Source organism: Mytilus edulis, chromosome 2, assembly GCF_963676685.1.
Source record: "Mytilus edulis chromosome 2, xbMytEdul2.2, whole genome shotgun sequence".
NCBI classification, from domain to species: Eukaryota; Metazoa; Mollusca; class Bivalvia; order Mytilida; family Mytilidae; genus Mytilus; species Mytilus edulis.
The window spans coordinates 24219885-24245379 of record NC_092345.1 but is presented as its reverse complement, the minus strand read 5'-3'; the positions used below and the strand labels follow the sequence as shown (position 1 = coordinate 24245379).

Sequence of the window (25495 nt, the reverse complement as noted above, 5' to 3'; positions counted from 1 at the left end):
GTTCATTATGTATATTGTTGAATTATTTTTTTTTATCGATTCGTCCATGTTAAAATGGTTTTTTTCTCTCTGTTGAGGCATATGTTAGAAAGACTCATATCGAATGTACCAAAATTTGGGTCCGACGTCCCTGAACTTTTCACTCTTTGAACTTCTTTTCTAAAAGGATCATTATATGAATCTGTTCTTTACTGTTGAAGCATATGATAAAAAGATCATAACATGTCATTTTTCATATCGCATGTATTATCAGCCCTCGGTCAATATCAGCCCTCGAGCCATGCGGCTCTTGGGCTGATATTGAACCTAGGGCTGATAATACAATGTACATGCGATATGAAAAATGCCATGTAATAATCTGATATTATAATTGAATAATAATATGTTATCGATGTATTTAATAACTTAAAAATGATTTACAGAAAGCAGATAAGTTCATAAAGATCAATTTAAATTTAGTGTGTACATCGAACTTGGCGACCATTGTGATTTTCGTGGGTCACCATATTGGATCTACATACTAAATTTTTAAAGTTTTTTATGAACTTGTCTGCTTTCTATAAATCATTTTTAAGTTACAAAATACATCGATAATATACTTATAATTAATAATCAATGTTTAAAAGTCACCAAAATGTGCTAATATTAAAATTTCAAGTGTTATTCGGTCATTACAAGTGTTATTCGGATAACAATGTTATTCGGTCATTTGAGGTACCATCAGTCAGGGGACTTACTTAAATGAGTGATTAGAAATTTTGTTATAAATTGTGATTTTGTAGTTATACTAAAATTTTAAACACATAGGTTTAGATAATATCTTTTCATTAGTAAAATTGAAAAAAATGAACTTTTTGCTTCTTTTAAGTAGAAAGGTGTATGCCTTTGGTGCAATAATTTAGCTGCAAATTCTATTTTAGTGGATAAAATGCTATAATAATGGCCTAACTTAATGAACTGATACTTTCTTCACAGATTTTTCCCAGCAGTGGGAGTATTTTTCCTGTAAAGTTCAAGGTTTCATCTTTCAGATTATGTAATAAAATTCTACTGTTCGCGATAAAAAATTCACTGTTCGGGGGGTGTTGAAATTAATGGGGGTTATTAGAACAATGATACTTAAAAAAGTGATTTTTTTAAGGAAATTGAGGTATGATACTTAAACAAGTGATTTTTATGTCATTATCCTAGATTCAGTACAAGGTCATCACCTGACATGACCTGGTCATCCTAGACAACACAGATGTTGGTTCTGATAAGTTTAGAAACATAATTAGTCCCTGGATCATTAGTATTCTATATTTAAAACTACAATAAAATTAAATCACTTAGTCTAGTGATAAATTTGTACTACTTAAATAGGTGATTATTAAAGAAAGACAACTCTAACTTACGACCTTTATGAACATAATGTTACTTGAATCAGTGATTTAATAATCACTCATTTAAGTAAGTCCCCTGACTGACCATCATTACCTATGAAAAAATAAAGGTTGGCAAGAAGATGAAACTACATAAATGACAAAATGCCAAGTGACAGTCCAAGTTGTCCTCATAGACATTCCAAGTTATCTTATTAGTAGGTCTGATTTATCTATGGGCGTAGTTATCCCTGATTCAGCTGATGAAGGTGTCTTCTTGTATATAGAGCATGCGCATCTAGTTATGAGTTAAGAAAGTCGATTTGGGAGCTAACAACAACAATACTTTATTTTAAGAGGGTTACACAGTTAGCTATATAACTATGTCCGTGTTAAGAAAGTCAAGTTATGAGTTACAGAAGTTGAGTTGTACACTAAAAAGTTGACTTGTGAGTTAAAAAAGGTTGAATTGCAAGTTACAAAAGTGAATTTACATGTACATGTACAACGTATTACAAGTTACAAAAAGTCTGGTTCCGAGTTACAAGTAAAAAAAGGTTGATTGTCCAGTTACCATGGTTACAAAAGCAGAGTTGTGAGTTGAAAAAAGTCTAGTTGTGAGTTACAAAAAATAAAGTTTAGTTACGAAAGCTGATTCAACAGCTAAAGTTGATCTGTGAGTAATAAAATATTTTGTATATCAATCTAGTATCTTTTCGTCATTTGATAAACAATATATTAAAAGGACATCAACAAAGAAAACCTCTGTCACTAGATTGTTGACTTTAAACACAAATATAAACATATGCTATTGTTTTTTTTAATTTTTTAATTAGCTTGTAAGCTAGGTCCTCCATTTGTGAGGAACTTTATGGCAACTTGATAAACTTTAGATTGCAATTATTTGGGCAAAATAAATTTAAACCAGATCTAGAGAAAACTTTAGATTTGTTTATCATAGCATTTTGATATTTAATGAATTTTTTATACGCTTAATTTCAGCCACAGAAGCTCATGATGACGATGGTTTGCCTCACACATTAGAGCATCTTATCTTTTTAGGAAGTGAAGAATATCCATATAAGGTATAATTATAAAAAAGGGCTTCATAATTGTTTCAAGGAAGATGCTCCCACAGAAATTCAGTACTCTGCAAAGTGATATCTTTTGCTTTATTTTGGTTTTGTGTAAAATATAACTGAAACAGGTCCTAACAAAATTTAGCTGGTTATAATATAATTTAGCAATGAATAAAAATATTAGGTTTAAAAGTTCCCCTAATTTTATCAAATATTCAGTCCATAGAAATCTGATTGAAAGCTGAACCTATAAGCATTTGAGACCTTTCATGTTTTATATACAGGGTGTACTGGACTTACTAGCCAACAGATGTTTAGCTTCAGGAACCAATGCCTGGACAGATACAGACCATACCTGTTATACCATGACCAATGCTGGTAGTGAAGGTTTTCTCAAACTCTTACCAGTCTATGTGGAACATGTTTTGTATCCAACTCTTACGGTAAGATAAACATTTATTCATGTTAATAGAAAAAGCTTTTTAATATATTTTTGTTATTTGAGAATTATTCTGTAAATTATGAAGGGTTAATTAAAGGGTAGTGGACCAGAAACATAATTTAAAAACAAAATTGTCCATGATGTCTGATAGTATAAAATTTATCACATAAGTGCCAGTTTTTATGGTTTAAAGAAAAAAATCAATGATTCAATTAGAGCATGTAGAGATAGTCATCATGGTCTTGTTGTTGTCAAATGTTGATTTATTTGGCTCCTTTTACAAGGAAAGAGTAGAATATAATACCCTTCTTGTCTCATTTATTGAGGACCTTATTCTGACACTGAGGGTTCCCCTAGATAAAGGAAGCATCTACCTGAACACAGTACAATACAATTAATACATTAATGGATTGGTTGTTTTATACTTTGTTTGTAGGAATCTGGATATATCACTGAGGTGCATCATGTATCAGGTGAAGGAGAAAATGCTGGGGTTGTATACTGTGAAATGCAAGGTAGAGAGAACACAGGAGAAAGTCGATGTCACCTAGCCATGCTCAGAGCTTTGTACCCAGGAACCTGTGGATACAAATCTGAAACAGGGGGCATAATGAAAAACCTTAGAGAGAGTACATCACATCAGAAGGTAATATTTATGTACCGTTAAAAATAAAATCACAAAAATACTGAACTACGATGAAAATTCAAAAAGGAAAGTCCCTAATCAAATGGAAAAATCAAAAGCTCAAACATTAACACATCACACAAGTTAACAACTGTCATATTCCTGACTTGGTACAGTCATTTTTCATGTAGAAAATGGTTGATTAAACCTGGTTTTAAAGCTAGCTAAACCTCTCACTTGTATGACAGTATCATGCCATTTAAAAATCAAGTACACCTGTATTGTCATGTAGTGGATACTATTTATATGTTACACGCATTAAAAGTGTACCACAGAAAATTCATCATCTAACTTAAAATGGCCAAACATGAAGCATAGATCCACTGAACAGTTTGCTACAACATTCTGATGTCTGTAATTGATTTACTGATATGAGCAAATTAATAAAGTACTGTTGTGACAGCAAGATAATATCATTCTTGATGTTGTAAATAATTGGTAAAAGTCCATAGTTTTCAGGGGCGGATCCAGCCATTTTAAAAAGGGGGTTCCTAACCCAGGACAAAGGGGGTGGGTGGGGGTGGATCCAACTACATGTCCCCATTCAAATGCATTGATCGTCCAAAAAAAGGGGGGTTCAAACCCTTAATGAACCCCTGACTGGAAAAAAGTGTTCCATGATGAAATTGACATTGCACAAAATATAGCTAGCTATATTTAGGAAATAAACACAACTAGTTGCAGTATAAATTTATGATACATTTGTATTTCATTAACCTTTTTTATGCCCCACCTACGATAGTAGAGGAGCATTATGTTTTCTGGTCTGTGCGTCCGTTCGTCCGTCTGTTCATCAGTCCGTCTGTTCGTTCGTCCGTCTGTTCGTTCGTCCGTCTGTCCCGTTTCAGGTTAAAATTTTTGGTCAAGGTAGTTTTGGATGAAGTTGAAATCCAATCAACTTGAAACTTAGTACACATGTTCCTTATGATATGATCTTTCTAATTTTAAAGCCAAATTAAACTTTTGACCCCAATTTCACGGTCCACTGAACATAAAAAATGAAAGTGCATGTTTCAGGTTAAAGTTTTTGGTCAAGGTAGTTTTTGATGAAGTTGAAGTCCAATCAACTTGAAACTTAGTACACATGTTCCTTATGATATGATCTTTTTAATTTTAAAGCCAAATTAAACTTTTGACCCCAATTTCACGGTCCACTGAACATAAAAAATGAAAGTGCATGTTTCAGGTTAAAGTTTTTGGTCAAGGTAGTTTTTGATGAAGTTGAAGTCCAATCAACTTGAAACTTAGTACACATGTTCCTTATGATATGATCTTTTTAATTTTAAAGCCAAATTAAACTTTTGACCCCAATTTCACGGTCCACTGAACATAGAAAATGAAAGTGCATGTTTCAGGTTAAAGTTTTTGGTCAAGGTAGTTTTTGATGAAGTTGAAGTCCAATCAACTTGAAACTTAGTACATATGTTCCCTATGATATTATCTTTCTAATTTTAATGGCTTATTATATTTTTTATCCAATTTCGCGGTCCATTGAACATGGAAAATGATAGTCGAGTGGGGCATCCGTGTACTTTGGACACATTCTTGTTATGTTAAAAAATCCAAGCAATTTTGATATACATTAGAAAAACAGATTTTACCACTTTACCCCATTATTTATATTTTTTATTCACAAAAGATAGTTGAATTTTCAAAATTAGAAAAAAATGAGTTATTGTGGACTGGTTGAAGCTATGTTTTTTCTGATTGTTATTTTAGGTATGTGATTACCACAGAGATTACTACAGACCAGAAAATTTATGTCTAATAATCACAGGGCATGTAAAACCAGAGAATGTGTTTGAAGCATTGGGACCACTTGAGGAGAAAATTCTACAAAAGGTAATTGATATTCACAATTAAAGATGCATTCCATACAACAATATACTAAGTTTAATTATGTTGATGATATTTTGTAGGAGTCTGGTAGACAGGTAGTAATGCATTTTTTTCATTCTAATTTGATTTATGAATTTTTATGGCCTTGCAACGAAGTTGTCGGTGCCATATAGTTTTACCCTTGTCCGAAATTCTGAAATTCCGTAATTCCGATATTCTGTAATTCCGTCGTTCTGTCATTCCGCAACAAACCATTATACAGAGTTTTTTTCTAAACGCCTTCAGATATTGGGCTGATTTTTGGTATGTGAGTTTACCATGATGAGTTACAGATCAAGTTTAAGTTTCGTTCTGCTCCTCTAATTTTTGCCAAAATTACAGACTTTGGACTTTGAGAAATTGTAGAAAATCACAGTTATACAGACTTTTTTCTAAATGCCTTCAGATATTGGGCTGATTTTTGATATGTGAGTTAACCATGATGAGTTACAGATCTATCAAGTATAAGTTTTGTTCCGCTTCGCTAATGTTTGCTGAAATTAAAGGCTTTGGACTTTGATAAATTATTGAAAATCATAGTTATACAGATTTTTTTCTATACCCCTCCAGATTTTGAGCTGATTTTTGATATGTGAGACTACCATCATGTTTGTGTCCACATGTGTTATTGAAATTGCAGATTTTTCAACTTTTTGGGATGGGGCCATTCGTTTCGCTTTGACACATCTAGTTTTAATAGCAATTTTACTCTTTCAATTTTATTAGAGATTAATTATACCCTTAGATATTTTCTGAAAGCTTAGTGATAGGTTACAGGTAGGAAGGCACAATGATGAACAATTATTGAATGGTGGTGCTTTTTTTTAATCTACAAGAAGAAAAGGGGACATAATCATTAAAAAATGTTTTTTTTGTAATGATTAAAATACAAAGTGCATTTTTACCCCATCTACTCATCCAAATCTCAAACACTACAAACATGTCTTCATTTCTAATACATGTATATCTTTTCTTATATTATTTCACAATTAGTAAGAACATGCTATTTAATAATTTTCAAGTGTTTTACGAAGCAAAGCTCTGTTTTAGGGTAATTGAGAGAATATTTTGTATTTGTCTGTTTTAGGGGAAGTTGCCAGAATTCACTCGACCTTGGCAAAATAAAGTTCCTCCACTAGATGCTACTGTTGAAAAATGTTTACCATACCCTGCAGATGAAGAAGACAGTGGCATAGTTCTGATAGCCTTTAGAGGTCCTCAAGCTAAGGTAGTGTGCAATTGTTAATTTAGAAAATATTGCAATGCATGTTATTTTTATGGCCCATTTATTATGGCCCCTTTATGGGCATTATGTTTTCTGGTCTGTGCCTCTGTCTGTTCGTTCGTTCGTCCGTCCGTTCGTCCGTCTCTCCCGCTTCAGGTTAAAGGTTTGGTTTAAGTTTTTGGTCGAGGTAGTTTGTGATGAAGTTGATATCCAATCAACTTGAAACTTGTAAACTTGGAGGTCAAGCTGTGTTGTACAAGAATCTATAAAATATTTTGGGATGCTACGAAGAACAAAGACGCTAAATTCATTCAAGTGTGGACATCACAATATAGCAACTAATTACATAACAATTGATTATGTAATAATTATGTCATAATGAAATTATCACAATTTGAAAGATTAATCTTTCTTCTTTCTTTTGGTACCTCATTTATGAAATATAAAGAAGGATGAAATGAATTACATCAGTTTAAAGTTATCTGATTGGGAGTGAAAAAATCTTTGTATTGTGCTACCATAAGTATGTAAAAGGTATAAATATGCATATATGTAAATATACTTTTCCCAGTTTTCAGAGTATCTTCCCTTGATGACAATATAACAACATTGCAAAAACTACTAAATTGGATTTTTAGTCTCATCCTGAACATATATTTGCCACAGATAATAAGAAAGCAGTGATCCTTTATTAAAAATTGGAAAATATTGTAAAACTACCAATTCTTCTATTTTTAGGACCAGTACCGTTTCCAGTCACTGGCTGTTTTACAGGAATATTTGTCAGACACAGCTATTTCACCTCTTCAGAAATTGTTTGTAGAAACAGAAGATCCATATTGTAGTGACGTAAGCACTTTCTCTGGATTTTTTTCACATTTATTATTTTGTATAAAGATTGTAGCATCCAATTACAACACTGATATCATGAATATATTTGCAAAAATGTGTTGCTTCAATTTATTGACCTACATTGTATATCTGACAAATTCACATTTTCTTTATCAGACTGCTTAAGGTGGTACCTAACACTACAGGTAGATAACTCTGTAAAGTCAGCTAAACGTTTTAATTACGTTGTGTTGTAAAAGGAATATTAAGCTTCTCAATGATCAAAATTTGTGTTTGTCAAACTGCTATATAACCAGTGAAATTTTTCTGACATAACCGTTGGTTCAAAGTTTGTGAAATTTTTATGCCCCACCTACGATAGTAGAGAGGCATTATGTTTTCTGGTCTGTGCATCCGTCCGTCCGTCCGTTCGTCCGTCTGTCCCGCTTCAGGTTAAAGTTTTTGGTCAAGGTAGTTTTTGATGAAGCTGAAGTCCAATCAACTTGAAACTTAGTACACATGTTCCTTATGATATGATCTTTCTTATTTTAAAGCCAAATTAAACTTTTGACCCCAATTTCACGGTCCACTGAACATAGAAAATGAAAGTGCATGTTTCAGGTTAAAGTTTTTGGTCAAGGTAGTTTTTGATAAAGCTGAAGTGCAATCAACTTGAAACTTAGTACACATGTTCCCTATGATATGATCTTTCTAATTGTAATGCCTAATTATATTTTTTACCAGTTTTCATGGTCCATTGAACATTGAAAATGATAGTGTGAGTGGGGCATCTGTGTACTTTGGACACATTCTTGTTATATTTTTGTTTAAGGGTTACTTTGACAAAATTTTATGAAAATTAAACGAGCCAAATTAATTTTAGTGAAAGTGTTGGGTACCACCTTAAGGTGCATAAACTGAACACATGTATTAATAAGGTTTTTATTGATCTTATAAGAAGTTGGCTGATAAAGAAAATGTTCAACACCGTGAGAAAATTGCGCACCCAGAGTACATTTTGTTTACTCTGGAGCTTTTAGCTGTGTAATGTTGAAAATAATATTCAATTGTCGCATGAAATTTTTTTACAACTGACCAGTTGAAATTTAATTAAATCATAAATTAACAGAAAATATTATACATTACAGGTGAGCAGCTCAGTCATTGAGAATTCAGAGTCTTGTTTGTATTTTATGTTTCAAGATGTAAACACAGAAAAGCTTCGTGATATCAAGCCAAAGTAAGTTTCAATTCTCTAATTTTTTCTTAATATATTTTTTTGCCAAAGAAGGCTTAGATGGCCTTTGGCTATTTCTGCTCTTTGGTCAGGTTGTCTCTTTGACACATTCCCCATTTCCATTCTCAATTTTATTAGAAAAAATATTATGAACATAAGTTCCTGCTAAAAATCCTAATGACCTGTATGAATTTACACCTATCATTTAGGCCTAAATGAGAAGTCATTTTATGAAAATTACAAGCATAAAATATATTAGAAGTAATATTGCTTTCCAGGCGTAAATGAGCAGTAATCCAGGCGTCAGTTGGACGGAATATGAGGTGAAATATGCAAATTAGTTACGCCCGTAAAATGCTTTTATAAATTACGCCTACAAATATTACACCTGAAAAAGACTTAATATGACATCTGGAATAAAACTGACACCAGGAAAAAAATTACGCCTGGAAAAAAGTTAGAATAACTTGTATTTTATTAATTTATTGGTGGTTGTTTAATGACTAGTAGCAAATATTGCATGCATAGTTTAGGCAATAGCATGTTATTGTGTTACAAGCTTAAGTCTAGATCTGTTAGCTACTTTGTGCTAGATTGACACCAAGAATTAGATTTATTACCTTCTATGCTGATAATTTTTTAAAATTGATTACTTTCTTGCCTACTCATACTTATATACTAGTTTTGAAGTCTTTTGTTTGACCTGGCAAGGGATCAACTCCAGGACCTACCATTTGAGGTATTCGTCAGGTGGTTCTTTTTAAGACTTGTTAAAAAAAAAAAGGAGTCCAATTCTCACACCTTTGAAAATCCCCCTTAATGATTGCTGTATCTTACTTGTTTATTTCAGATTCCTGGAAGTTATGAAGAAAACAATGACAGATAGTTTAGATATGACCAGAATGCAAAATATCATTCATAAAAAGGTTTTAGAAGCTTTGAATAATGTAAGATTCTTAGCTTGTTATTTGTATGAACGTAATAGGAATCAATCTCTTCATTTTCTGTAACAAAAATGCCACAAAAGAGTTTTCTTAATGACATATTGTCATTGTTTAAATAAAATTTTCTGTAAAATTGCAGACATCTCAACTTCTCAAGATGAATTTTGTATTTGAAATATTTACTAAAATGTAAAATTATTTGGTGTAATTAGTTTTATCTGTAATGAAAATAAATGAGTAAGAGGTAAAACCAGAGGGTTGGTTGGATAGTTCAAGAATTTGTTTCTACTCACTTAATAATGTCCCTGATAGTAATATTTTGGGTATCAGTCATTTATAATAACTTTCCTGTTATAAAATATAATTTTGTTTGGTGAATATTCATTATTTGTTTGAAATTTCAGAAAAATATATATAAAATTTGACTGAAAATTCAAATATTTTGTATATGTTTTGAAGTAATGGTTTTGTATAAATTATTATGTGTACAATAAAAACGTACAAATTATAATTTATATTTTCAGTTTGTACAAATTGTGATTTGTATCAAAGGTGCCATACACATATGCCGTTAAATTTGTACAAAAAATGGCTTCAACATCAAAGAAAATGCTAAAATACTATTCAAACCTCTTACTTGTGACTGTACTTGTCCCTGACAAGAAAAAGGGGATATTAAAGAATATTAAAGATAACAAAGTTGTCTCTCAGTAAACATGGTACCAGATATAACATGCTACATTACCTTATTTATTTCATTACAGGTAGAAGAATGTCCACATGATTCTATAGCTTTTATCATTATTGGAGATTTCCTGTATGGGGATACTAAAGAGGATGTAAGTACATGTATGAGAAAGTAGCATATAATATATATACCCTTATCATGAACTAATTCTCCGTTTCAGAATCCAAGACATTCTGGGTAATATTTTCAAAAGTGTACACCAAAACGTTGCGATTGGTTTAAAATGTTCTAAACAATTGAAAATCAACCAATGACGTAACATTATTTTCATTTTGGTGTTCAAACAATGGGATTACCCATATCCTTCTGAAAAGGCTAATTAATCATCTCCAATTCAAAGGAGTAGGGGCATTAAGGCCTGGATTTGACCCAAAAAAAAAAAAATGTTTGATATCTACTGTGGATTCATTTATTTTCGTGGGTATCAATTTTCGTGGATAGAGAAAAAAAGACGTTTCGTGGTATACGTAAATTCGTGCATCGCTGATTACAAGAAAAAAAATTAGATACGTAATTCGTGGATTTCTTTTTGATTTAGGAGATCATATAACATCATTGGTTCGATCAATAATAAAACAAAACAAAAAAGAAGGAATTCATTGAAAAAGTTTTGAATTGTCAAAATCCTCGTTTAATTGGTCATTCTAGGTTAAAGTGTTCATTGATAACTTCGATTACAATAATGGGCAGAGACAACTAATTATTTGTTTGTTTTACAATTTATAAATTCTTGTCTGAATTCTATAAGGCATTCAAAACTTTATGATTGAAAGCTAATTTCCCTAATCATGATATAATAAACAGTGATATAAGTATAAGGTGTGAAAACAAATGTTCCTGTCATAAACAATATTACCTACGGGCAATATCCCCGTACTTAATCCTATTGATTTTTAATCACTGGTAAACCAAACTATGACACGGTAATTAACAACTTGCAGTTATTTTCCATGAACAGTTTTTTTTTTATCAATTTTAAAAAGTAAATTATCACTGATATTCGATATATTTATTACAGATTTAATCAAAATACTTGTATCTTCTTTCGATAAAAATCACGTGTTATGTTACAATGTTTATCGCTAGTCAACACTATACTAGAACTGCATAACATAACCGGAAATAAACATCAAACTCCATACACATTTCTCGGGACTATTCTTCGTTGAATTCTTAAATTCGTGGTTCGCTGTGACCCACGAAACCCACGAAAATTGGTATACCACGAATAAAAATGAATCCACAGTATTTCAAATTGGCACATAATGTTTAGAAATGCATAGGTTCAAGAAATATAAAAAAAACCAAAGATTTTTACTTGATGATGTCACAATTACGTCATAATATGTACTTTTTAAAAAAAAAACGATGAAAAATATAGATTTTATGCAGTTTTCTATCTTTATTCTGTTATGGAAACATCGTGCGCAGGCAAGAAACAACAAAATAATTTAACAGTTCTAAGCTTTATTATTACTATTGACATGATCCCACCAAATATAAAGTTGTTTCTTGGGTGCGCACAAATTTTTTCAATCTAAAATATACATAAAATTTGATGTAAAACAAGGAAAATCACGAAATTTTACAAAATATGCAAAATAAATCATGATTTGTTGCCATGGAAATTAACCAATGTCAAATTCGTTTTGTTTCTCTGAGTACCTTTTACTGTAGTACGGTTTCAGTTATTTAAGAATATATATGATATCTTTTAAATTTGCAGTAATTTTGGGCCAAATAAGGGCCTTATTGCCCCTACTCCTTTATGTATAAATCAGAACCCCAAAATCAAAGTTCAGGAATACGTAATGAAGGAAAATAGAAATTATATGTTCTGTAGATTAAGAAATAATTGCAAGGTTTTTATTAATGCCATCAATGGGACTGAATGAGTATTGCAACTTCTCCTCTAAACCAATGGTGTTTATATTAGGAGTAATAGAAAATACTGATCTGCCTAAAATCAGAATACTGTAAATTCAGAAATAATTGCATGCATTATTATTATTGCGATTTTGTCATTTTAGATTAACATGCGATTATTATTTTAGCGATATTGAGAAAAATCCTTTTTAATTCATATAAAATAATCAAAATGCGAGTTTAAATTATTGCGATTATAACCCTGTTGCATTTTTTGCAATAATAATAACTTCACAATAATTCTGGATTTACAGTAATGTGTCAGGGTTAGGTGACATGTCTACCAGTATACTGTTGCCTTGTGAATAAGCACAAAGTTAAACGATAGTTCATCTATTTATTTTCCTATGTCTATTTTAAAAAAGTAAGTACATGTAGTTCCTTTTTTCAACTTTTATTTTTTACATATTTTGACAGCTTGAATCAAGAGTGAAGAATATTTCACTGTTCAAGAAGATGAAATCAGAATCAGAAGATTACTGGAAAGATCTAATGAAGTCATATTACAGTGACAAACCACATGTTGTAGTGAGTATTTTAGATCTAATGAAGTCATATTACAGTGACAAACCACATGTTGTAGTGAGTATTGTAGATCTAATGAAATCATATTACAGTGACAAACCACATGTTGTAGTGAGTATTGTAGATCTAATGAAATCATATTACAGTGACAAATCACATGTTGTAGTGAGTATTGTAGATCTAATGAAATCATATTACAGTGACAAACCACATGTTGTAGTGAGTATTGTAGATCTAATGAAATCATATTACAGTGACAAACCACATGTTGTAGTGAGTATTGTAGATCTAATGAAGTCATATTACAGTGACAAACCACATGTTGTAGTGAGTATTGTAGAGTCTCTAATGAAGTCATATTACAGTGACAAACCACATGTTGTAGTGAGTATTGTAGATCTAATGAAGTCATATTACAGTGACAAACCACATGTTGTAGTGAGTATTGTAGAGTCTCTAATGAAGTCATATTACAGTGACAAACCACATGTTGTAGTGAGTATTGTAGAGCCTATAGATATAGATACTGTTAACTAATTCTTTTTCTTGGGATACAATTTTCAATGCAAACCACAATTTTGAATGTTCAATAAAGTGTAATTTATTTATGGGCATGAATGCAGATTTTGGAAGAACAAAAAAATTCCTCAAAAATACAATTTTCACTCTGAAAATGCAGGAAAACTATACCCATGAAAATAAATGTATCTATAGAAGCTCCAGAAAAAGATAAAAGAGAAGTTACCATTTGCAAGAAAATTTGTTAACATATGAACGATTTCTAGTTTAAGATTGTGATAATAATACTTCAATGATGTTAATTGTAAATACCACTACAAATATACATTTCTTTACTTAGCTGGGTCTTTATTTGTGACACACCTGTTATCAGAAGCTTTGCAGCAGATTAAAATTCTCTGTAAATAAAGATTAAAGGAGTAAGATTGTTGGCAAATTTAGATTTTAGATGTAAAATTGCTTGTAAATATAGACTATAGAAGTAAAATTGTCAGTAAATATAGATTATAGGCGAACCCAGTCAGAAAGAGATGGTTGAAATGGCTGAAACTGAGAAAAAAAGAGTTGAAAACCAACAGAAGGAACTTAAAGAAGAAGGATTGAAACAAAAAGGAGAACAACTAAAAAATGCCACAGAACAAAATGAAGTTAGTGGATTTATTTTATAGTAACAAATAAAAAAGAAGATATGGTATGATTGCCAATGAGGCAACTCTTCATAAGAGACCAAATGACAGAGAAATTAACAACTATAGGTCACAGCCTTCAACAATGACCAAACCATACAGCATAGTCCGCTACAAAAGTCCCAAAAGTCCCCTAAATACAAATGTAAATCAATTCAAATAAGAAAACTAATTGACTAATTTATGTATAAAATAATGAACGAAAAACAAATATGTAACACAGTAACAAACGGCAACCACTAAATTACAGGCTCCTGACTTGGGACAGGCACTTACATACATAATGTGGCTGGGTTTATCATGTTAGCATGCGCCCAACCCTCTCTTTTACAGGGGACAGTGGTCTAACAGTTCAACATAAGAACAAACTATAAAAATCAGTTTAAAACTTAACTTATCAGATAGATATAAATAGAAATACATCTAACAAGAATACAGAGTGGACATGGCCAACTTTTGGTACTTGTACATCCTAACAACAAAACGACATTCAGTACAAAACTACGGGTACTCACAGCATATTCAATAAAGTTAAGAACAACTAATAAAAAAATCATATTATATCAAAAGTTACAACCGCTATTCCATCAGATTATTGCAATATAGTTTAAGAATTAAAGTCTTGATATTTAGCAAGTTTTGCCATACAATTTCAAAGAATATATACTTGTTTTTGATGTTGGGTTGCTGTCCATCAAATCTTTTTTTATTCATTGTAACTTTTATATTTTCAGAAAGAAGCACCAGAGTCTATGCTTACAAATGTAGCAGTGCCAGATGTTTCCAAGATTAACTTCCATTCTCTAAAAACCTCCTGTAATTATACAAAATCTGATAAAATTGACAAATTTCCATTATCAGAGATTCCATGTAAATTTCAACTAGATGACATCAAGACCAATTTTGTTGAGGTATAAATATCATTTAGGATCTTAAAAAGTTCTGCAGTTTTGTTTTCTTAGATATACAATATATAGTTATCACAAATGATAAGGAAGGCTCAACAGTCACACTTTGGCAGGTTAAGAACAATGGCAGCATGAAAGAAAAGGTCTAAATATTGTACAAACAAAACTGCAATACATATTTCCCTGCTATCTTGTTTGTTAAAAACACCTAAGATGTCATATGACCTGTCATTTTTCAAGGCATTTTTGCATGCATAATTTGCCTGTGCTTTTTTTATAAACCTTGCAATTGGTTAGGATTATAAAGACAATTTCCTTCTTTGTTTTGTCAATTTACAAGCAAATCTAAGGCTTAAATTAAAATATTGTTTGTTTGCCCTTTACCGACCGACCCTATAAATTCGTTCCGCCTGAAAATCTTTTATTTGTGTTTACCAGCAAGATTTTATTTTATTTTATTTTTTGTTCCTACCAAAAATCTTATATTTGTATTTCACGCTCAAAACTTTTTTACCGGAATTCTCAGGTTTTATCTTTCCTGTATAAGGTCTAGTCCGTTTGGTATCACATGAGCGTTTGACATGAATGAACACTTGCATTTGGAGTTTCAAAGCATTTGTTTGAAATCGATGTTGAAAGCTTTGAAATCATGATTTAACGAACGTTACTCTGTGTCTTTATACATGAAGAGCAGGGTTCATTCAAAAAAAGTTCGTCCAATACTAAATTATCAACTTGTGTACAAAATATTTTGTAAACAGACTTTGTATCCTATGTAGGGATGGCCTTTGGTGATCCGTAGATTAGGATGATTATGTTAATGATGCCTTCGACCAGCATTGATATATTCTGATTTATATCTGACATGAACCAAAGGTCTGTAAAGGGGAGAATATTTGGCAGTAAAATCGCCAAGTTTTTCCATACAGATCATTTATAAATGCGGTGTAAAATATGTGACAATTGAGTTTCAAGTCTTGTAGCATTTTTATTGGAAACACAGGCACACACAAAAATTTAAACACTCTAGGGACTTTTTCTACTAGTAATGTACAATGTATTTCTGCCCGGACATATTTTACCAGAACAAAGTTATCTCTTACCTGCTTACAGAAAAACTTTAGGTCTAGGTAAGCGTTCAAGCTTTGAACTTCAAGGTACATAGTACTATTAGTGCAAGTTAAAATTCTTAAAAATTCCAGGTATGTAAACGTTTAAAATATGCCGCACAGCCCTATATTTTGAAATTTGAAAAAAATTGTAGTGCATATGAATTAACTTCACATTCTACATGATATTTTTTTTTCAAAACTTGGGACTATTATACTAATAGTTCTAGAAACTTATTAGCAAAAGCATACTTAAACAAAAGCAATACAGACAAAAATGACATCATGCAGATTTTGTATCTATAAAATAAAATATTATACCTACCTGCCTACCCATGACAAAAAATATACCGAGCTAAGTAATTTTTTGGGAAAGAAAAATAAAATATTTTACCTACCTACCTACCCTGTTTCAAAACATAGGGTCGGAAAAGGGCAAACAAATAATATTTTAATTTAGGCCTAACCCAATGTGTTCTTCATTAAATGTTCAATAATACTGCAAGAAATATTAAGTTTACCTTATATATTAATGACAATGTGTTTATTTAAACCTACATAAGCTTTTGGAGAAAATGTCTTTTGAAAATGTTCAATTGAACTTTACAAATAAAAAATCAAATTTAAATGTATAATAAAACAAGAATGTGTCCCCAGTACACAGATGCCCCATCCACACTATCATTTTCTATGTTTAATGGACCTTGAAAATTTGGAAAAGTCTCTAATTTGGCATTAAAATTAGAAAGAATATATCATAGGGAACATGTGTACTTAGTTTCAAGTTGATTGGAATTCAACTTCATCAAAAACTACCTCGATCAAAAACTTTAACCTAAACTTTAACCTGAAGTGGGACGAACGGATGAATGGACAAACGAAGGGACGAATGAACAGACGGACAGACGGATGGACGGACAGATACACAGACCAGGAAACATAATGCCCATAAATGGGGCATAAAAATATATAATTTAAAATATATGTATATTAAATTCATACGTTGAATGTCTGTCAGATTTACAATCATTATATATATCTTCACATTAAAACCTGAAGGTAAAATAGCAGCAATTGTTGATCAAAATTCATGGAATGAATGATTTATTAAATTTGATATATTATGGATATGTAATAAATGGTAAAAATGTACAGAGAGGACTTAGTTTAGAATATATACATGCATTGGTTAAAAAGTTCTTAGAACTTTATAAGCATCAGAAACTAATCTCAATTTCTATAATATTTAAGGTGAATGCCTTATTGGACTCCACTGAGTTATCTGAAGAAGATCGATATTATCTACCATTGTTTTGTGAAGTGATCTTTGAAAGTCCAATCCTTCGTAATGGAGGTTTGTATTGTATTTTGTAAAATCTCATTGCAGCGCTCATTACTTAGATGTACATGTATTTATTAAGAGACAAGTTGCAGTGAACATTCTGCTACCGTAAATTGGGTTATTTTGGTTGTAGTTTTATTTTGGCTTATTTGGTGCCTTCAATGAAAGTGCAAAAATTAAACACACAAAAATAAAGCAAACACTAAATATTGAAACGCCAAAATCGAAGACCGGTATGACAATATTTTAATGAAATTGTTGGGGGAAATATTTTGTGTAATTATCATGTCTTCCGTATATTTCCTATAATTCTATACATAGCCAAATCTGCAAATAAATATCGGGTATAATTTGACAACACTATATAATTTTTATTTAATAGTCAATTTTCTAAAATTGTTAAGAAAACACAATATGAATTTGTATTCACATATGTCATAAATATGCCTGTCTATTGTTGATTAGACAACGTTATTGGTAATCAGAATTTAAAAACACCTTCGAATCCTTTATTTTCTGATTAACATGTACTGCCAAATGCATACAGATAAAAAAAAATTAAATCGTTGATCGTTAATATTTAACATCTAGTTGCAATAGACGTGTTAGATAAATGAATACTTTTGACAAACAACAAACGAGACTCAAGAGACAATAAAACATTTTAAAGGGATCGTCTAAAAAATAGTAATAATTTTTGTCGAGCCTGCAACTTTTGTTGCAGAAAGCTGGACATAGGGATAGTGATCCGGCGGCGGCTATGGCGGCGGCGGTGTTAGCTCACTTCTTAAAAGCTTTATATTTTAGAAGGTGGAAGACCTGGATGCTTCATACTTTGTATATAGATGCCTCATGTTACGAAGTTTCCGTCAGTCACATGTCCAATGTCCTTGACCTCATTTTCATGACCACTTGAAAAAAAAGTTCAAATTTTTTGTAATGTTGAATTCTCTCTTATTATAAGTAATACGATAACTATATTTGATATGTGCCTACCTTGCAAGGTCCTCATGTCTGTCAGATAGTTTTCACTTGACCTCGACCTCATTTCATGGATCAGTGAACAAGGTTAAGTTTTGGTGGTCAAGTCCATATCTCAGATACTATAAGTAATAGGGCTAGTATATTCAGTGTATGGAAGGACAGTAAGGTGTACATGTCCAACTGGCAGGTGTCATCTGACCTTGACCTCATTTTCATGGTTTGGTGGTTATAGTTAAATTTTTGTGTTTTGGTCTGTTTTTCTCATACTATATGCAATAGGTCTACTATATTTGTTGTATGGAACGATTGTAAGGTGTACATGTCTAGCGGGCAGATGTCATGTGACCTTGACCTCATTTTCATGGTTCAGTGGTCAAAGTTAAATTTTTGTGTTTTGGTCTTTTTTTCTCATACTATATGCAATATGTCTACTATATTTGGTGTATGGAACGATTGTAAGGTGTACATGTCTAACGAGCAGATGTCATGTGACCTTGACCTCATTTTCATGGTTTAGTGGTCAAAGTTAAGTTTTTGAGTTTTGGTCTTTTTATCTGATACTATATGCCATAGGTCAACTATATTTGGTGTATGGAAATATTTTATGATCTTTATGTCAGTCGCACAGGTTTTATTTGACCATGACCTCATTTTCACAGTTCATTGCACAGTGTTAAGTTTTTGTGTTTTGGTCTCTTTATCTTAAACTATAAGTAATAGGTCAACTATATATGTTGCATAGAAGCATTGTTAGCTGTACATGTCTGCCTGGCATGGTTCATCTGACCTTGACCTCATTTTCAAGGTTCATTGGTCTATGTTTAGTTATCTTGGTTAATGTTAAGTTTATGTGACAGTTGTTATAAAGCTTAGCTTTATACTTAGGACTATCAACATAATATCAATGATTAGTATAGAAGGCGAGACATTTCAGCGTGTGCACTCTTGTTTCTATTGATAACATGTAATTCATTATGTTAACCCAAATGAAACATTTTAAAGTAAGGATTTTATTATTTTCAGTCAATTAAATTGTGCCCTCTTCTACCAAACCAGCGCAAAGTTTAACAATCTGAGTTATTCTCCCGCCAGGTTGACGCCACATTGTACCAAGTACTTTATAACATTTGAGTCTGCGAATGGCATGTTCCACATTAACTCTGCATTCTCCAATGGGACTATTTAGTTTTTTGCATTTGGCACGATCTCTTCTTGTTTTATGTTGCAATTGGTGTTGTCTTTTGTAAGGCGTCATTAATAGATAGCGGTTAGCATATATTTTATCTGCTAATATAAAAAGGTTCTCTGGGAAATCAAGTTGTAGTCCATATCCTATATCTGGCATCGAGTTGAATTGTTGTGCATCATTTTGGTGGCCATCCACTTCTTTCAGTACAAATGATCATCGTGACAGAGCTGCTGTAGTGTTAACCTCTGAAGATGATGATCTACCACCGCCTTCGAAACAAACTAAAACTGATAAGAACAAGGCAAATGGAAAAAAGCCAAGCACCATTGAACTTGTCCGTAAAAAACAGTGACCGATTCATAAGGGAGCAAGTGCTAAAGATTTTGAAGGCTTTTGGCATTGACTCAGAATCTGATTCTGATTCCAATTAAAATAAACAATATATACTAGTATATGACTCGTTTGTTTTCGTTAATATATCGCTATGTCCCAAAAAATATACAGATATAATAGGCGAGTGTAATATTTGAAAAAGATGTCTAGTTAAGGACTTTAATGCACCCACCTAACACACGGCTAATTTCTTTTTTAAATGAAAGAATAATGATTTAACTTTGATTTTTGCCCGGTCGTCACAAAATCGTACGGTGCAGTTTTTGTAAAATTAACGTTAATTTCAGAAATTAGTTGAAAATTATAAAATTACGACATGTTTTTCAAGCAAAGGAAATTAGTCGTATCTCTTCTTTTAGACAGAATAATTAAGTGATATAGATTCTTAAAATAATGAAAAACAATATTTACAACTGTAAGTCCACATGCTTTTGCATTCCTTCTAAATATTTGACATTTTGTACGAAAATTGTTCATGATCCTGACCTTTTCGGATCTACAATTAAATTTTTATTAAATGCTTTTGCACTCTACCCGTTTTAGAACACACCAAATTACTCACCAGTTATCGTTTTTTCATTCAAAGTCAAGACTTTATCTCAACATTTCTTAAAATCACGAATTTCTGTAATTTTATGATGTTGAGTAAAATCACTATAGTTTCCGGAATCCCTTATCTATTTCGTTATCGTTTTTTTTTGTTTTATATTAGTCGATTTCCGTGTACTTAATAGTTCTATTAGAGTATGATAAATCATATTTAAACGGTTCTTTTTTCTATCTTTAACTTCAGTGTAGCTTAAATAGATATAAAATCGTCCGAAATTAAGATCAAATCAAAGTAAAACATAGTTTTTGAGTTCTGTAGAATTCACCCCTTTCTAAATAAGGAATCGTATCGGAAAATTGTAGAAAATCTTCCGAGTCGTGTCAAATTTTCACAGTCCAGTTCACAATGAAACCCTTTCTATGCTAAAAAGCAAAAACTATCCATTGATTGACACAGATGTATAGTCTGTCATGTATTTACTACATAGAAACTATGTAGTTAAACACTTAAATGAAGATACAGTTGTATTGCCGCAGTGGGAAAACGAAAAGATAAAGTTTACAGAAGACTGGTCGATGAATATGAAAAAAATGAAAACATCCCATTTGAAAATACAAAATATCATAAGAGTAGCTATAAATATTTCAAAAGTAAGCACAACCTATCATCTTCTGTTTTGTCTGTACAATGACTTTGTACTACATGACTGTACCAATTCTACCGACCAGTCTCTTCTAATATATCAACGAGGGCAGAAGATCTACAACTCATTCTGATTTGTCTCGGTTTGTATATTTTGCAAATATAAAGTATAAAGCCTATAAGCAAGTTTCACAACTTCATAAGGTATCCTCTGAGGAGCAAACTCAAGCTGTATTGAGTGTTACTACATATATCCCCTACAATGATCTGATTTACAAAATAACTCATGATAATTATACTATTAAATATTTATACCATCGAGCTTGCATCGCTAAATATTTGCTACAAAATTTGAAATCAGAAAGTAAAGAGCTATTTAATTCTGAACACAAAACAGCTTTTACTAACATTGCGACGATTAAAGATGACGTGTCTGTACACAAAGAAGTATTCTGGTTGACAACTTTAATTACTTGATCAGTTAACCAGCCTTAATTTCTGCCCGAGGATCTCCGCCGAGAAAACTACACAACATATTATCAGCTTCAACAAAAACTAAAAATATATGGTCAATTTATCGATACATGTATACAGCCTCAACAAGGCCAAGGTACATCCAATATTGTATACAGTAGCTCTATAATTTTGTCTTATGCCGTTTAAAATGACTGTGATATACAGTCTGTCAAATTTAAAGATCTGAGCAGTGACTGCGAAACTGGTTGCAAGCACTTTATGCAGCTACTAGTATTTTACGGAAGAAGATATAGGGTAAAGTTGTAATCCAATCAGATGAATATCCATTATCTAAAAACATTTCACTGGATTATTCAATTGAAATTATGCCACCTGCTTTAAAAACATTTCTGTATTGTCTTTTGGATGATGGGGCATCTGCGGCAGTTAATAAAGCATACGATATTCCTATTGACAAAGTTCTTAGATGTATGGCTTTAGTAGACTGTATATTATCTATAAATATTTTACTCTTTTTCATTTAGGCTTATCATTACAAATGCACCGAATTTATGGACACCTTTGATAATTATTAACAAGTTTGACTGATCAGGAGATAAGAAAAATTGAAAATGGGGCATACATTCTACATGGCATTATTTTTCTTCTGGGGGTCAAAATTTTATCCAAGATAATGTCGACCTAACTACAGAAACAATAAAAGTTCTCCGTATGACTTTGGTTGGCTAAAAGGCAACATCGGACCGGTATGATGTCATCCAACTTTCTACAAGATTTGATCTGTTTACGCATTGGTTTAGGTATAGGGGGAGGGTTGAGATTTCCAAAAACATGTTAAACCCCGTCGAAATTGTGCGCCTGTCCTAAGTCAGGAGCCTCTGGCCTTTCTTAGTTTTGTATGATTTTTTATTTTAATTTCTTGAGTATATTTCGAAGCTTAGTATGACGTCCATTATCATTTCAAACTAGTACATTTTTGTTTAGGGGGCCAGCTGAAGAACGCCTCCGGGTTTGGGAGCTTCTTGCTGCATTGATGACCCATTGGTGGTCTTCGGCCGTTGCCTGCTTTTTAAACGGGTTGGTGTCTCTTTGACAAATCCTTCATGTCCATTCCCAATTTTTATTTCAATCTGTATATAGTAGATCTTGTGTCCGCTTTGAGCAAAACCTCTGCTGTACTGATATATGCCCATGCCAAGGAAGTTGTCTTTGCATGGATATGTTGACCGATAAGAATGATGAGATTACAAGTTAAAATGAAACTATAATATTCCGATATCGCAATATTCCGACACCTAAATGGTCCAACATCCCATTGGTCCGACGTTTCGATCATTTAGGTTATACGCTAACGGTATTTAAACATAAGAAAGCCAAATAAAAGGTTCAATATTAAGATAACCTTATCCTCCGTTTGAAGCGGTGAAACAAGATATAAAAAAAAGTAATACTTAGTGCCATAGTAGCCGAACGTCATCACTAGAAAAAAAGTACAAACTACTTTGTCAAGTGTTGTTTGATTAATTAGATATCTCAAGATACACGGCGGCCGACTAAAGTAAATCAAACACAGTTTGACGTACAACGAGTGATCATATTTTCCTTGTGATGTTTTATATTAAAATTGTCAATTTGTTGATATAAATATACTAGTAGCACTTTACTCATTTTAGTAATGTTAGTTAGCACTTTTATCATATCTGATTTAGTGACGTAAATGAAATTGCGGTATGATCCAGACTCAACATATTGCACTACAATAATATAAAAATCTGCCCTATGGTTGTCTGATTTTGAAGCGGTTGGCAGGCTTTCAAACTAACAGGAGACCATACGCTTCCTCAATTTTAAGGTACAGCTCATCATGGGACTTTTCTGAACAATTAAAAATACGTCATATGTTATATTTTCCCCATGCTTCAAATATTTTGTTTCGAATTATTTATATCAAATTTGCAGATATATGTTTGTAAATATGTGCATCAAATGATATGGAGGTATTATAAGATTTAGATAATGCAAGGGCGACTACAGATACATTTGTGTGACTTAATGGTTGATTTTCAAAGACTCCGAGAGAAAACATTACGTAACATGCGTTACCGTTAAAATCAACCAAAATTAATTAATACTGTGATTGAAATATATTTTCCCAACAATAATACAGTATTCCTATAAAAATGTTTCGTTTTTGCATTTGTTTTGACTCGATTTTTCTACTGGAAGTATCCGTGAATTGAACTTGCACCCATGACCTTTGACCTCGATTTAAAAAAAAATGCACCATAATTTCTTTTGACGACCGGGATATTTAGAAAGTACACATTCTTAGCTTTCCAGTGATATATAATTTAGCCGTGTGCTAGGTAGGTGCATTAAAAATGTAAATTTGGCTCTCATATCACTCGCCTATAATACAGACGTTTCATTAATGATATGTACTTTGAGTTTTTTTTTCTCTGAACTGCAAAACATTATCATCGATAAGGTAGCATTGGTGGACCCTGGATGGGGTATTTTAGGAGTAAGAACTCCCCCTTTATTCTATTTTTTAAGAATTATTTAAGTTTTTGGTGTTCTGGGCTATGGATTCCCCTTATCAAATTGGCTGGATACGGGCTTAGATAGCAATGATAAAATTTGTTATTTTAACGTGTAAATCAATGATATTATTTTTGAAATGGTCCCTTATTTAAATGTCTCAACTATAGATTCTCGACTCTCAATTGTCAACAATAGTTGTTTATCTAACATGTCTAATGTCTGTTCCAGACCATATGAGTATTTGGACCGTACGCGTACGGTCCGACCATACGCGTACGGTCGGACCGTATGAGTATACGCGTACGGTCCAGCTGATGTTTTGGGATCATATGGGTTAAATTTAAACAAATATTTATCAAAATCATTATTTTTAGTTACACAAATTGTTTTTATTACATGTATGAGGATAAAATGATTAAGCGAACAATTGAAATTAAATATGTGTTTATTTGTATATACGTGAATCCTATCGTTTGGTACTCAAGGTGACACTGACTTCCACAAAGAACGTCATATTTTTTTTACAGTAAAATAATTTGTTCATGCACGTTCTTTTGCATTAATTTTTTTGTAAAGTTCCTTAATATTCTAAAACGATTGTCCTCCCAGTCTAAGTTTACTTCCGATAACTTCAATACTTGGCTTCAATTTATGAATTACTGAAATGCTAAATACAGGAAATTAACAGAATAAATCAACGTGCTTTTTTTTAATCGTTTTAACATTATTTTGTTTTATTTCAATTACTATTGAACTTATTACATTAATTTGAGATATAAGTTATGTTGATCAGTTATATACATTTGTATCTGATAAACGTGACCAACTTCTTATATTAGTCAGACCGTACGCGTACGGTCCGACCGTATGCGTATTTTGAAAATATACGCATACGGTCCAAATACTCATACGGTCTGGAACATAGAGATAATGATTAAATTTTTTTATTTCATTTGATTTTTGTAAAAAAAAAATCTTTTAAAAATCCATTTCTTTTGGCGTTCAACCCCTGACATACAAGATTATTTTGCAATTGAATTCGTATTCCATTCCTTGATTTATTAAGTTAATTGTTTTTGTGTTATCGCACACTTCAATTGTTTCAAAATCAAACACATCAATTGGGGGAAGCACCAAAATTACACACACCAAAATAAAACACTTCTTTTTGAGTGAAAAACCGCCAAAATATTCCGCCACCAAAATTTCCCATTTTACGGTATAGTAAAAAAATAACATGCAGCATTCCATACATGATTGTAAGCCGTATT

At 31.9% G+C, this 25495-nt stretch overlaps 1 protein-coding gene across 1 annotated transcript in view; it reads left to right on the top strand.

Annotated features, from left to right (window-relative positions):
• LOC139511776 (uncharacterized protein C05D11.1-like) overlaps positions 1-25495 on the top strand; it is a 36891-nt gene that overhangs the window by 811 nt on the left and 10585 nt on the right. The window contains exons 2-14 of the mRNA XM_071298832.1: positions 2364-2446; positions 2725-2883; positions 3319-3528; positions 5287-5409; positions 6533-6673; positions 7409-7519; positions 8650-8741; positions 9589-9685; positions 10447-10521; positions 12774-12884; positions 13904-14047; positions 14821-14997; positions 17355-17457. Of these exons, the coding sequence (XP_071154933.1) occupies positions 2364-2446; positions 2725-2883; positions 3319-3528; positions 5287-5409; positions 6533-6673; positions 7409-7519; positions 8650-8741; positions 9589-9685; positions 10447-10521; positions 12774-12884; positions 13904-14047; positions 14821-14997; positions 17355-17457 (1626 nt within the window). The remainder of the gene's footprint in view (positions 1-2363; positions 2447-2724; positions 2884-3318; positions 3529-5286; positions 5410-6532; positions 6674-7408; positions 7520-8649; positions 8742-9588; positions 9686-10446; positions 10522-12773; positions 12885-13903; positions 14048-14820; positions 14998-17354; positions 17458-25495) is intronic.